Source organism: Phacochoerus africanus, chromosome 9, assembly GCF_016906955.1.
Source record: "Phacochoerus africanus isolate WHEZ1 chromosome 9, ROS_Pafr_v1, whole genome shotgun sequence".
Classification (NCBI taxonomy): domain Eukaryota; kingdom Metazoa; phylum Chordata; class Mammalia; order Artiodactyla; family Suidae; genus Phacochoerus; species Phacochoerus africanus.
Genome location: NC_062552.1, coordinates 25,017,366 through 25,032,216, shown reverse-complemented (window position 1 = coordinate 25,032,216; position 14,851 = coordinate 25,017,366). Strand labels below are relative to the sequence as shown.

The 14,851-nt window shown below is 54.8% G+C and overlaps 1 protein-coding gene across 14 annotated transcripts in view; it reads left to right on the top strand.

Annotated features, from left to right (window-relative positions):
• Nucleotides 1-14,851, top strand: part of TNXB (tenascin XB) — a 60,977-nt gene that overhangs the window by 37,035 nt on the left and 9,091 nt on the right. For 4 of the 14 annotated variants that reach the window (XM_047795452.1, XM_047795444.1, XM_047795450.1 and 1 more), the window contains 11 exons: nucleotides 313-323; nucleotides 405-693; nucleotides 2,889-3,185; nucleotides 5,631-5,954; nucleotides 6,355-6,681; nucleotides 7,083-7,093; nucleotides 7,148-7,463; nucleotides 9,851-10,186; nucleotides 10,583-10,909; nucleotides 13,620-13,943; nucleotides 14,341-14,667. In XM_047795452.1, coding sequence (XP_047651408.1) covers nucleotides 313-323; nucleotides 405-693; nucleotides 2,889-3,185; nucleotides 5,631-5,954; nucleotides 6,355-6,681; nucleotides 7,083-7,093; nucleotides 7,148-7,463; nucleotides 9,851-10,186; nucleotides 10,583-10,909; nucleotides 13,620-13,943; nucleotides 14,341-14,667 — 2,889 coding nt within the window. Of the gene's footprint in view, nucleotides 1-312; nucleotides 694-2,888; nucleotides 3,186-5,630; nucleotides 5,955-6,354; nucleotides 6,682-7,082; nucleotides 7,464-9,850; nucleotides 10,187-10,582; nucleotides 10,910-13,619; nucleotides 13,944-14,340; nucleotides 14,668-14,851 lie in introns of all 14 variants that reach the window. The other 10 variants (XM_047795439.1, XM_047795453.1, XM_047795440.1 and 7 more) reach the window with 9 other exon arrangements.

Sequence of the window (14,851 nt, the reverse complement as noted above, 5' to 3'; positions counted from 1 at the left end):
CCCCTCTGCTGGAGGCTGAGCCATGCTGCCCTTTATCCCCCCCTCCTAATTCCTGGGCTCCCTGAGACCGGCGGGTCCTCCTAGGTAGAGAACAGCCTCTGGGAGCCATGCTGGTGGCTGCCCTGGTCCCCACAGCTGAGCCCGGAGGCTCTGGGTGTGTCTGTGAGCTGCCAGCTGACCAGGACCACCCGGGCCCAAGGACGGGCTCCTCTGAACTGACCTTGGGGCCTGAGTGGGGGTCACAGCTTGGGAGGAGACCCCAGGACACCTCCCGGGGACCCTGGCTCACCCTGTCTGTGTCTCTCTTCTCAGCTGCCGAGGAGGAGACCCCCAGCTCCACGGAGATGGAGGAGACCCCCAGCCCCACGGAGATGGAGGAGACTCCCAGCCCCACGGAGATGGAGGAGACCCCCAGCCCCACGGAGCCCCCCGAGGAGCCCGTCCTGGGGGAGCTGACGGTGACAGGATCCTCCCCGGACTCTCTGAGCCTCTCGTGGACGGTCCCCCAGGGCCACTTTGACTCCTTCACCGTGCAGTACAAGGGCAGGGCCGGGCCCCAGGTGGTGCGTGTCGGGGGCGAAGAGAGCGAGGTGACAGTTGAGGGCCTGGAGGCTGGACGCAAGTACAAGATGCACCTGTATGGCCTGCACGGGGGGCAGCGCGTGGGCCCCCTGTCCACTGTGGGCGTGACTGGTGAGTGAGGGTTCTCACGGTTAGGTTTCAGAAAAGGTCTCAGAGCAGAGCCTCAGAGTGTCCTCCACTGAGCTCCCAGGACCCTGAAACCTCCAGACCTCTACCTGTCCCTGTCCACTCAGCACCTCAAGACAGTTGTCATCTGGGGGCAGGAAGCGTGGTCCCAGGGGCGTGCTTTGCCCATTAGAGAGGCCACTGGGGGTTGAAGCCTCCATGGCAGTGGTACACTGACCTGTTTGTGGTTCTCTGCTTCGCCTGGGAGCCCTGAAAAGAACCCCCCCTTTTTTTGGTCTTTTTAGGGCCACACCTGCAGCATATGGAAGTTCCCAGGCTATGGGTTGAATCGGAGCTGCAGCTGCCAGCCTGCACCACAGCTCATGGCAACACCGGATCCTTAACCCACTGAGCGAGGTCAGGGATCAAACCTGCATCCTTGTGGATACTAGTCAGATTCATTTCCACTGAGCCACGATGACGGGAACTCCCCAAGAACTTTTTTTTTGAGTTTGGGACAAATGCCATGCGATATTAATTCTCACCACTAGTTATTATACAAAATGGCAAAATTATAGCCAAAGAGGAAGACTAGTATAAGGAACTCGCAGGTGTTCACCACCTACTGTAACCAAATACCAGCTCTGACCAGTCTGGCTCAGCCAGACCCCACTCACTTCCTGTCTTCCCCGACTAATGTTTTCTTTATTAACAGCTTTGTCGAAGTATAATTTACAGACCATAAAATTCACCTGTTTTGAGCATGCAGCTGACCAACTGTGGCATATTTGCTGAGTTGTACAACCATCATCACTACCTAATTTTACGAGTTTTCCATCCCCTCAAGAAGAAACCTGGTGTCCCATTCCCACGCCCAGTTCTGGTCACTGCTTATCCACCTTCTGTCTCTGTAGATTTGCCTTTTCTGGACCCATCATATAAGTGGAATCAAACCATACGTGTTCTTCTGTGTCTGGCTTCTTTACCAAGCATGTTTTGGAGGTTGAGCCATGTTGCAGCATGTAGCAGGACTTCATTCCTCTATAGCCAAATAATATTCGTTGCATGGATATCCTGCTGTGATATTTTAAAACGTATTCTATTCACTCTGTACTTTAACATTACATATTTAAGTCTTTTAAAAAAAACTATTTAAAAATAACCCCAATGCAATAATTGTACCTTTGAAAATGAACAGGATTAAAGAGTTCCCATTGTGGCTCAGTGGAAATGAATCCAACCAGTATCCATGAGGACTTGCTCAACGGGTTAAGGATCCAGCGTTGCTGTGAGCTGTGGTGTAGGTCACACAGCTCGTATCTGGTGTTGCTGTGGCTGTGATGTAGGCTGGCAGCTCTAGCTCCGATTCAACGCCTAGCCTGGAAACTTCCATATGCTGCAGGTGTGGCCCTAAAAAAAAAGGCAAAAAAAAAGTCATTAAAAAAGGAAGTCATTCCTTAATATGACCAGATATCCAAGCAGTGCTACAGTTTCCTGATTGCTTCATATTAATTGTTTTGCAATTTGTTGCTAGAATCTGGTCCAGATAAGGAAGATAGGCTGCAATTGGGAGAATGGGATTTTATTTATTCTTATTATTTTTTATTTTATTTTTGTCTTTTGATTTTTTTAGGGCCGCACCTGCAGCATGTGGAGGTTTCCAGGCAAGGTGTCTAATCGGAGCTATAGCTGCCAGCCTACGCCACAGCCACAGCAATGCCAGATCCGAGCCGCGTCTGTGACCTACACCACAGCTCATGGCAACACCGGATCGTTAACCCACTGAGCAAGGCCAGCGATCGAACCCACAACCTCATGGTTCCTAGTCGGATTCACTTCCGCTGAGCCACGACAGGAACTCCAAGAATGGGATTTTAAATAGTGTGGTCAGGGAAGGCCCTAATGAGAAGGTGACATTTGAACGAAGACTTAAAGGAGGTGTGAACGAGAGCCACGCAGATGTCTGGGAAAGAACATTCAGGCAGAGGGAATAGTCAGTGCAAAGGCCTTGAGGTAAGAGACTGCCTGGTGTGTTTGACGGACCATAAGGAAGCCACGAAGAGATTTTGATGGTCATAAGCAAAAATGGGTCTTAAGTTAGGCCCACGGAGCTGGCCCACCTTCTGGTCTGAAGCCAGGAGAACAGGGCCTCAGCCGTTCCTTCCAGCAACAGGAACAATTCTGTTTGCATCTCTTCCCAGACCCTGAAGAGGAGCCCCCTGCCAGTCCCCCTTTGAAGCCGCACTTGGGGGAGCTGACCGTGACGGACGCCACCCCCGAGTCCCTGCAGCTCTCTTGGACCGTCCCCGAGGGCCAGTTTGACCACTTCCTGGTCCAGTACAAGAACGGGGACGGGCAGCCCAAGGCGGTGCGGGTCCCGGGGCACGAGGACCAGGTCACCATCTCGGGCCTGGAGCCCGACAACAAGTACAAGATGAACCTGTACGGCTTCCACGATGGCCAGCGCGTGGGCCCCGTCTCTGTCATTGGTTTAACTGGTGAGTGTCCAGTAGGACTCTGGCCCTGCCCTGAGCTGGACTAAGTTTTCTTTTTCTTTGTTTTTTTGGGTTTTTTTTTTTGGTCTTTTTAGGGCCAAACCCACAGCATATGAAGTTCCTGGGTGGGGGGTGGAATCGAAGCTGCAGCTGCCAGCCTATGCCACAGCCACAGCAACTTGGGATCTGAGCTATGTCTGATCTATACCACAGCTCACAGCAACGCTGGATCCTTTAACCCACTGAGTGAGGCCAGGGGTCAGATCGCATCCTCATGGATACTAGTCAGATTCTTAACCTGCTGAGCCACAACAGGAACTCCAACTCAATTTCCCTTTTTTTTGGTCAGTTTGAAGGGGTTTTTGTCCTGCTAGTCTTTTTTTTTTTTTTTTTTGCCTTTTTTGTCTTTTTAAGGCTGCACTCAAGGCATATGGAGGTTCCCAGGCTAGGGGTCGAATGGGAGCTACAGCTGCCAGCCTACGCCAGAGCCACAGCAACGCCAGATCCGAGCCGCATCTGCGACCTACACCACAGCTCATGGCAATGCCAGATCCTTAACCCACTGAGCAAGGCCACAACTTCATGCTTCCTAGTTGGATTCATTTCCACTGTGCCTCAACGGGAACTCCTGTCCTGCTATTCTTGAGACTGAACTTCCTGAGCTCCTGGGAGTTCTGCTCCTGTCCTCACTCTGAGTCTTTAGTGTGCTCCCAACTGTCTCACCCTTTGCACATGGGCTTTTGGGATCCTCGAAGAGGCAGGGCACCAGGGAAATAATCTAAACTCAGGCAGACCAGGGGCTGGCCCTCACCTCAGCCCATTAGAGCTGTGTAACCTCAGGAGAGCCACTCAGCCTCTCCTGTGCCTCCCGTTCCCCATCCGCACAGAAGGAATAACCACACCTGTCTTGCAGGATGGGCATGAAAGCGGCTCAGCTCACGCTCGATGTTCGGTAACTACAGGCTTCCCCTTCTGAGGAAGAAAATTAGCTCCCGAAAACCCTTGGGGTGCAGTCTCATAATTATCATTGATTTCAGTGATTAAAATTGTATTTGTTCCCAACTCCCGAACTGATTACCCCTGAGTGCTATATCAACACTGAATCCTGCTCACAGGAATACTGCTTCAGTAGTTAGTGTTAGTCATTTGTGCAACTTGACAAGGCATTTTCTATCCATTAATTACTCCCTACCACGGCTGTTGGTTGCTTTTGTTAAGCTCTTTTGTAGCCGTTACCCCCAGATGCTTAAAATCCCAAACACAACAGAGCTATGAAACACAGCGATTTGGTTTTTGTTTTTTTTTGTTTTCTTTTGTTTTGTTTTTTCTTTTTAGGCCCGCACCCATGGCATATGGAGGTTCCCAGGCTAGTGGTCGAATTGGAGCCACAGCTGCCGGCCTATACCACAGCCACAGCAACGCAGGATCCGAGCCATGTCTGTGACCTACACCACAGCTCATGGCAGCACCGGATCCTTAACCCACTGAACTAGGCCAGGGATTGAACCCATGACCTCATGGTTACTGGTGGGATTCGTTTCCTCTACGCCACAACGGGAACTCTGCAACACGGTGATTTTGTAATTCAACTATTACAGCAGAGTAAAACCCTATGCAGAACAGAAAAGACGGAGGGATCTGGGGACTTGCTGGGTCATCCCTGCAGTCAGCTGGCGAGGGAATTAATACAAGGTCCCAAAACAACCCAACTGCAAAGATGATCTCCTGTGGTCTCATCTCTTTGCCCTCAACTGTGAAATCTAAATTAGTGTCTCAAATGCTCAGAAATCCCTTCTAAACCAGAGGAGATATTAAAGGAAAATACTCATGAAGTGGAATTCCCGAACCTGAGCACCTGCACCTCCTGATGTGACGGGTCTCTTAGGAATGATGCTGTCATCAAGCCCTGGCCCTGTGCTGCTAAATGAATTCGCTCAGCGGCTTCCGTGCTGCACAGGTTGAGCGTCATCGGGGTCCCACCCTGCCATCATGCCATCGTCACAAGTGTGTACCCTGTTCCCTGGAAACAACATTCCAACCAGAGAAATGTTATCTTAACCTGGAGCGTTGGCGTCCAGGTTTTGGGGCTCAGGTGTGTCTGGGAGAAATCCCAGAATTTGTCCCCTGTTAGGAGGGAACCCACACAGCATGTCCACCTGTTCTCTTTGTCTCCTGATCCAGCCCCAGGAAAGGACCAAGAAATGGCCCCAGCCCCAGCATACCTGCCCACGACAGCACCCGAGGTGTAGTTCCAATTCAACCCTTAGCCTGGGAACTTCCATATGTCACAGGTGCAGCCCTAGAAAGAAAAAAACAAAAAGAATAGGAGTTAGAGCTATCGTGGGCAGACACATCTTGTTCCTTATTACTGTATTTTTGTAATACAGCCCATAGTATGCTGCACTGAGGACCGAGGAGACCTCATCTGTCCCCTGTGTCTCTGTCCAGCTCCAGACTATGAAGCTATGACCACCAAAACCCCTCTCACCAGGGCCCCCGAGCCCCCCACTAAGCCGCGCCTGGAGGAGCTGACCGTGACGGACGCCACCCCCGAGTCCCTGCAGCTCTCTTGGACCGTCCCCGAGGGCCAGTTTGACCACTTCCTGGTCCAGTACAAGAACGGGGACGGGCAGCCCAAGGCGGTGCGGGTCCCGGGGCACGAGGACCAGGTCACCATCTCGGGCCTGGAGCCCGACCACAAGTACAAGATGAACCTGTACGGCTTCCATGACGGCCAGCGCGTGGGCCCCGTCTCTGTCATCGGGGTGACCAGTGAGTGGAGCCTGGAAGCCCCAGGGTGGGGCCTCATGGGAGGGTCAGCCTCTCTCGGGTGGTGGGTGCCTGGGGTTCAGGAGGCCCCTCTGCTGGAGGCTGAGCCATGCTGCCCTTTGTGCCCCCCCCCCCCCCAGTTCCTGGGCTCCCTGAGACCGGCGGGTCCTCCTGGGTAGAGAATGGCCTCTGGGAGCCATGCTGGTGGCTGCCCTGGTCCCCACAGCTGAGCCCGGAGGCTCTGGGTGTGTCTGTGAGCTGCCAGCTGACCAGGACCACCCGGGCCCAAGGACGGGCTCCTCTGAACTGACCTTGGGGCCTGAGTGGGGGTCACAGCTTGGGAGGAGACCCCAGGACATCTCCCGGGGACCCTGGCTCACCCTGTCTGTGTCTCTCTTCTCAGCTGCCGAGGAGGAGACCCCCAGCCCCACGGAGATGGAGGAGACCCCTAGCCCCACGGAGCCCCCCGAGGAGCCCGTCCTGGGGGAGCTGACGGTGACAGGCTCCTCCCCGGACTCTCTGAGCCTCTCGTGGACGGTCCCCCAGGGCCACTTTGACTCCTTCACCGTGCAGTACAAGGGCAGAGCCGGGCCCCAGGTGGTGCGTGTCGGGGGCGAGGAGAGCGAGGTGACAGTTGAGGGCCTGGAGCCCGACCACAAGTACAAGATGAACCTGTATGGCTTCCACGATGGCCAGCGCGTGGGCCCCGTCTCTGTCATCGGGGTGACCAGTGAGTGGAGCCTGGAAGCCCCAGGGTGGGGCCTCATGGGAGGGTCAGCCTCTCTCGGGTGGTGGGTGACTGGGGTTCAGGAGGCCCCTCTGCTGGAGGCTGAGCCATGCTGCCCTTTGTTCCCCCCCCCACCGCCAGTTCCTGGGCTCCCTGAGACCGGCGGGTCCTCCTGGGTAGAGAATGGCCTCTGGGAGCCATGCTGGTGGCTGCCCTGGTCCCCACAGCTGAGCCCGGAGGCTCTGGGTGTGTCTGTGAGCTGCCAGCTGACCAGGACCACCCGGGCCCAAGGACGGGCTCCTCTGAACTGACCTTGGGGCCTGAGTGGGGGTCACAGCTTGGGAGGAGACCCCAGGACATCTCCCGGGGACCCTGGCTCACCCTGTCTGTGTCTCTCTTCTCAGCTGCCGAGGAGGAGACCCCCAGCCCCACAGAGGTGGAGGAGACCCCCAGCCCCACGGAGGTGGAGGAGACCCCCAGCCCCACGGAGATGGAGGAGACCCCCAGCCCCACGGAGCCCCCCGAGGAGCCCGTCCTGGGGGAGCTGACGGTGATAGGATCCTCCCCGGACTCTCTGAGCCTCTCGTGGACGGTCCCCCAGGGCCACTTTGACTCCTTCACCGTGCAGTACAAGGGCAGGGCCGGGCCCCAGGTGGTGCGTGTCGGGGGCGAGGAGAGCGAGGTGACAGTTGAGGGCCTGGAGGCTGGACGCAAGTACAAGATGCACCTGTATGGCCTGCACGGGGGGCAACGCGTGGGCCCCGTGTCCACCGTGGGCGTGACCGGTGAGTGAGATTGGGTCTCAGTTGTCCCAGGGGAGAATTTCCTTTTCCCCACGTGTACCTGGCTGACTCTTCTGCTCTTTCTCCGCCCCGGTCCCTTTTATGCTCTTCTTCCTTGGCCCTGGGCTGTGATCCATGTGTAGTGGTCTGGCCTTTGCCAGACCTGCAGCTTCATGGTCCCACTAGCACAGCCTCCTGATGGTCAGCCACTGGCTCCCTCCAGGGGTGAGATGTGTCAGGCACAGACCAAGCCTGACTTTACTAGAATTTTCTTTTCTTTCCATCTAAATCACAAATCACAGCATTCTTTTTTATAACCAAAAAAAGAAAAAAAAGAAAATAACCCAATACCTAACTACACTGAGATGATTAATTAGACAATGTCTACAAAATGAGCTAGATGCCATCATTGAAATGTTTCAACATAAGACAGTTACTTTATATTATTAAAATGAAAAAAAGAGTTTCCATCTTTTTTTCGGATGTTAATCACCACCACTTGAAAATAACATGCTTGGTAAGACAACTGGAAGGGGATGCATGGTTCGCAGGACAGAATGGAATGTTCCAGTATTTTTTTTCCTGTTTCATTCTATTCTGTTTCATTTACATTTTCTTTCTTTTTTTTTTTTTCGTCTTTTTGCCTTTTCTGGGGCTGCTCCCTCGGCATATGGAGGTTCCCAGGCTAGGGGTCTAATCGGAGCTGTGGCCGCCGACCTACACCAGAGCCACAGCAACATGGGATCCAAGCCGTGTCTTCGACCTACACCGCAGCTCACGGCAACGCCAGATCCTTAACCTACTGAGCGAGGCCAGGGATCGAACCTGCAACCTCATGGTTCCTAGTCGGGTTCGTTAACCACTGCGCCATGACGGGAACTCCCATTTACATTTTCTTAAAAGATAAGCATTACTTTTATAATCAGGAAAAAATGTTTTTCAATATAATGTCTTCTCCTTTGCTGTGTCCTTTCCATCTTTCCCTCTCATCACTCTTGCAGCTTATTTCATTTCTAACTATGAAAAAAAGTTGCAATTTCTATTCCTTAAGAAATTAGGAGGGAAAAAACCCACAAGATGGATTTAATACCAAAATTGCAGTCAGGCCGGCTTTCTGTCACTGTCAGCCAGATTCTTTTTTTTTTTTTTTTTGGTCTTTCTGCTATTTCTTTGGGCCGCTTCTGCGGCATATGGAGGTTCCCAGGCTAGGGGTCTAATCGGAGCTGTAGCCACCGGCCTACGCCAGAGCCACAGCAACTCGGGATCCGAGCCGCGTCTGCAACCTACACCACAGCTCACGGCAACACCGGATCGTGGGTTACACTGAGCAAGGGCAGGGACCGAACCCGCAACCTCATGGTTCCTAGTCGGATTCGTTAACCACTGCGCCACGACGGGAACTCCCCGTCAGCCAGATTCTTATGCCTGGTGACAGTATTTCACAAGTGTTGCTCAGCTGGAGGACCCCAGCCCTCTAAGACTCGACCTGTTAGGGAGTGAGTTGCTGCCTCTGTGAGTTCACTCTCTTCTGCAAATAATCCGCACAGAGGAAGCTTCTATTGTGGCAAATCACAAGCATGTGCAAAGTACAGAGCGTCTCCCATCCCCATGCCACACCCTACCCCCCCATTACTAATCTTTATAATCCAGACTTTCTTTTTAAGTTTCTGTTTTTCTCTGAAATGAATATGACATGATGGGAAGTTTGGAAAGGTGGAAAAAAATTGCTCATTGGACCAGCTTCTGACCCCACAACCACCATTCATAACAGTGTGTGTCATGCAACCTCTCTGCCTGCATTTTCCATGCAGTGTGTGTTTTAAGGTTGCAAAGTATTCATGCAGTTCTTGGCTCTTCTTCTTTTTTTTTTTTTTTTTGTACCCAAAGTTACACTGAGAGCATTTATCCTGCGCTCCACAACCTGCATCAATCATCATTTTAATGGTTATTTGATGCTTCATGGTGAAAGTGCCATAACAAAATTAATCTTCTTTCCACAGGTCATTTGAGCCCCGACTCATTTTGCTGTCATGAATAATCCCAAAATGAACTCCCATGATACAACTTTTCCTGCTTTTTAATAATTTTCTTAGGATAGCTGCCCAGAAATGAGGTTATTGGGTCAAAGAAAATGAGCACTGTTTTGGCTCCTGACACGAATGTCCAAATTGCCTTCTGAAGGTTTATGGCGCCAGCCAGCCTGTAGGTGACAAGGTCAGGCCTGTCTCAGTCTCTCCAGCAAGAGTCACTGAGTGCTGCATCCAAAGGTTGTGTGAGCCTCCAGTCCTGCAGCTTGAGGAGTATCTGCTGGATGCACCTGCTTGTCCCTATTGACGTTACCAGCAAAGCAAGTCACCATCTAAGCCTCTGCCCCCAATCTCTTTTCTCAGCCCCCCAGGAGGTTGTAGAGGAGACCCCCAGCCCCACGGAGATGGAGGAGACCCCCAGCCCCACGGAGCCCCCCGAGGAGCCCGTCCTGGGGGAGCTGACGGTGACAGGATCCTCCCCCGATTCTCTGAGCCTCTCGTGGACGGTCCCCCAGGGCCACTTTGACTCCTTCACCGTGCAGTACAAGGGCAGGGCCGGGCCCCAGGTGGTGCGTGTCGGGGGCGAGGAGAGCGAGGTGACAGTTGAGGGCCTGGAGCCCGACCACAAGTACAAGATGAACCTGTATGGCTTCCACGATGGCCAGCGCGTGGGCCCCGTCTCTGTCATCGGGGTGACCAGTGAGTGGAGCCTGGAAGCCCCAGGGTGGGGCCTCATGGGAGGGTCAGCTTCTCTCGGGTGGTGGGTGCCTGGGGTTCAGGAGGCCCCTCTGCTGGAGGCTGAGCCATGCTGCCCTTTGTGCCCCCCCCCCAGTTCCTGGGCTCCCTGAGACCGGCGGGTCCTCCTGGGTAGAGAATGGCCTCTGGGAGCCATGCTGGTGGCTGCTCTGGTCCCCACAGCTGAGCCCGGAGGCTCTGGGTGTGTCTGTGAGCTGCCAGCTGACCAGGACCACCCGGGCCCAAGGACGGGCTCCTCTGAACTGACCTTGGGGCCTGAGTGGGGGTCACAGTGTGGGAGGAGACCCCAGGACACCTCCCGGGGACCCTGGCTCACCCTGTCTGTGTCTCTCTTCTCAGCTGCTGAGGAGGAGACCCCCAGCCCCACGGAGATGGAGGAGACCCCCAGCCCCACGGAGCCCCCCGAGGAGCCTGTCCTGGGGGAGCTGACGGTGACAGGCTCCTCCCCGGACTCTCTGAGCCTCTCGTGGACGGTCCCCCAGGGCCACTTTGACTCCTTCACCGTGCAGTACAAGGGCAGGGCCGGGCCCCAGGTGGTGCGTGTCGGGGGCGAGGAGAGCGAGGTGACAGTTGAGGGCCTGGAGGCTGGACGCAAGTACAAGATGCACCTGTACGGCTTCCATGACGGCCAGCGCGTGGGCCCCGTGTCCACTGTGGGCGTGACCGGTGAGTGCGGGCGAGGGTGGTGGGTGTGCAAGGTGGGGAAGACAGGCCCTGGAAGACTTTCCCTTTATTGCCATCTTTGTTTTTGTTTTGTTTTCGTTTTTTTTTGTTTTGTTTTGTTTTGTTTTGTCTTTTTAGGGCTGCACCTGTGGTATATGGAGGTTCCCAGGCCAGGGGTCAAATCAGAGCTGTAGCTGCCGGCCTACACCAGAGCCACAGCAACGCCAGATCCAAGCCGCGTCTTTGAGCTACACCACAGCTCGCAGCAATGCTGGATCCTTAACCACTGAATGAGGCCAGGAATCAAACCTGCATCCTCATGTTTACTAGTCCAGTTCGTTACCACTGAGCCACAAGAGGAACGCCTGTTACCATCTTTGTGGAAACATAAATACTCCTGACAGCACCTCCTCTGTAGAATGTCAGGTGGCCTAAGAATCGTGTTAAAGGGCAGATTCAGATTCAGCAGGTCTAGGCTGCTGCCAGAGATTCTGCATTTCTAAGATCCTCAGTGATGCTGATGTTGCTGGTTCAAGGATCACACTTTGAGTAGCAAATCTCCTCACAACAAAAGAATTGGGGAGTCCCCTTGTGGTGCAGCAGGTTAAGGATCTGATGTTGTCACGGCAGCAGCTCCAGTCACTGCTGTGGCTCAGATTCAGTCCATTGCCCAGGAACTTCCACATGCCGTGGGCGTAGCCAAAAAAAAAGAAAAAAGAGAAAAAAACCACCAAGCAATGAGACACTTTCTTAGAATCTGTTGGAGAGAATCATACTTGCATCCCTGAGTCCCCACAGAGACTCAGCCTCTATGTTGACGGAGGTGGTGAAAGAAGATGCAGCGTCTTGACTGCGGCGCCCCCTAACCTCATGGTTCAGGTATTAACAGACTTGTGACACCAGCAGGTCAACAAAGATGTGGACGACCTGAGCCAAGTTGCACTGTGGAAGCTCCCTGGGATAAACCTTGAACATGGTGGAGAGACCAGTTCTTATCCTGTGGGGTTCACGGTTGTGAGGAGATAGGTTGTGACCCCACCAGGCAAAGGGGGATAGACCTATGGCAGGAAGCCTCACGGCCTGCCCAAGACTGGCAGCCATGTCTATACCAGCCTGCCCACGGGTTCCCACAGGATGGCTGAGACCTGGCATCAGGCCAGTGTTAGCTTGGTGACAGCTAGAGATAGGGTGAAGGGTATGTCAGATCAATGTCACAGCTGGTACAAAGCTTGGAAACTCAGAACATCGTGGCACCTGAGAGGATTTTGTATGAAATCCTTTGGGTAGGGGAGATGAAATCCTTTGAGATGAGGGTGGAGAGGTAGGAACGGCTCAGGAAGCCAGGGGTTTCTCCCAGGGATAAAGAGGGTTGTTGCACAGTTTTTGTTCATTTGTTTTTTGTTTGTTTGTTTGTTTATGTCTTTTTAGGGCCTCAGGAGTGACATATGGAAGTTCCCAGGCTAGGGGTCGAATCAGAGATGTTGCTGCCGACCTACACCAGAGCCACAGCACCAGATCAGAGCCGCATCTGCAACCTATGCCACAGCTCAGAGCAATGTCAGTTCCTTAACCTCCTGAGAGAGGCCGGGGATTAAACCCGCAACCTCATAGCTCCTAGTCGATTCGCTTCTACTGCGCCACGACAGGAACTCCTATTTGCTGGTTTGTTGCTTTTTAGGGCCACACTTGTGGCATGTAGAAGTTCCCAGGCTCGGGGTCTAATCAGAGCTGCAACTGCCAGGCTACACCACACCCACAGCAACACTGGATCCTTAACACACGGAGCGAGGCCAGGGATTGAACCCACATCCTCGTGGATACTAGTCAGGTTCGTTACCACTGAGCCACAAGAACTATTGCACAGTTTTAAGCTAAGACTTGACACCATCAGATGTGCATTTAAAGGCTCCTTCTGGCTCCCTGTATGAATAGATGGGGGCGGGAGCCAGAGAGGCCCATGGGGGGTGGTAACCCAGGTGAGGGGTGAGGGTGGCCCAGAGAGGGGCGATGGGGCTGCAGGTGTGGGGAGTGAGAAGACACTCTGAGTCTGACGGCAGCTGCAGACAGGAACCGGTCCAGGAAGATTCCAGGTTCCTGGAGGGGTGGTGGTGGTGTGCATGCATGGTTCTGACCTGTCTGGGAGCCAAGACAAGAGCCAAAGGGAGCGAGATGCCAACGAGACCCAGTAGAGGGAGGCCCAGGGTACTGTGTCTGAGAAGCGGTGGGCACTAGGGGGAGAGGGAGAGGACACAGGGTTTGGGTAGGTAGTGGGTGAGGGCAGAGCAGCTGAGGACAAGGTGACAGGAAGTCTGACATTAAAGGGAACAGAGAGAAGAGGAGTTAGAGGTTTCCCATTGTGGCTCAACAGGTTAAGAACCCATAGCATCCATAAGAATGTGGTTCTGTCCCTGGCCTCGCTCAATGGGTTAAGGATCTGGAGTTGCTGGGAGCTGCAGGTAGGTCACTGATGAGGCTCTGATCCCACATTGCTGTGGCTGTTGTGTAGGCCAGCAGCTACAGCTCTAATCTGAGCCCTAGCCCGAAACTTTCACATGCCACAGGTGCAGCCCTAAAAAGGAAAAAAACCACAAGAGTTAGAGCTATCGTGGGCAGACACATCTTGTTCCTTATTACTGTATTTTTGTAATACAGCCCATAGTATGCTGCACTGAGGACCGAGGAGACCTCATCTGTCCCCTGTGTCTCTGTCCAGCTCCAGACTATGAAGCTATGACCACCGAAGCCCCTCTCACCAGGGCCCCCGAGCCCCCCACCAAGCCGCGCCTGGAGGAGCTGACCGTGACGGACGCCACCCCCGAGTCCCTGCAGCTCTCTTGGACCGTCCCCGAGGGCCAGTTTGACCACTTCCTGGTCCAGTACAAGAACGGGGACGGGCAGCCCAAGGCGGTGCGGGTCCCGGGGCACGAGGACCAGGTCACCATCTCGGGCCTGGAGCCCGACCACAAGTACAAGATGAACCTGTACGGCTTCCACGACGGCCAGCGCGTGGGCCCCGTCTCTGTCATCGGGGTGACCAGTGAGTGGAGCCTGGAAGCCCCAGGGTGGGGCCTCATGGGAGGGTCAGCCTCTCTCGGGTGGTGGGTGACTGGGGTTCAGGAGGCCCCTCTGCTGGAGGCTGAGCCATGCTGCCCTTTGTGCCCCCCCCCCCAGTTCCTGGGCTCCCTGAGACCGGCGGGTCCTCCTGGGTAGAGAATGGCCTCTGGGAGCCATGCTGGTGGCTGCTCTGGTCCCCACAGCTGAGCCCGGAGGCTCTGGGTGTGTCTGTGAGCTGCCAGCTGACCAGGACCACCCGGGCCCAAGGACGGGCTCCTCTGAACTGTCCTTGGGGCCTGAGTGGGGGTCACAGTGTGGGAGGAGACCCCAGGACATCTCCCGGGGACCCTGGCTCACCCTGTCTGTGTCTCTCTTCTCAGCTGCCGAGGAGGAGACCCCCAGCCCCACGGAGATGGAGGAGACCCCTAGCCCCACGGAGCCCCCCGAGGAGCCTGTCCTGGGGGAGCTGACGGTGACAGGCTCCTCCCCGGACTCTCTGAGCCTCTCGTGGACGGTCCCCCAGGGCCACTTTGACTCCTTCACCGTGCAGTACAAGGGCAGGGCCGGGCCCCAGGTGGTGCGTGTCGGGGGCGAGGAGAGCGAGGTGACAGTTGAGGGCCTGGAGCCCGACCACAAGTACAAGATGAACCTGTATGGCTTCCACGACGGCCAGCGCGTGGGCCCCGTCTCTGTCATCGGGGTGACCAGTGAGTGGTGCCTGGAAGCCCCAGGGTGGGGCCTCATGGGAGGGTCAGCCTCTCTCGGGTGGTGGGTGACTGGGGTTCAGGAGGCCCCTCTGCTGGAGGCTGAGCCATGCTGCCCTTTGTGCCCCCCCCGCCCAGTTCCTGGGCTCCCTGAGACCGGCGGGTCCTCCTGGGTAGAGAATGGCCT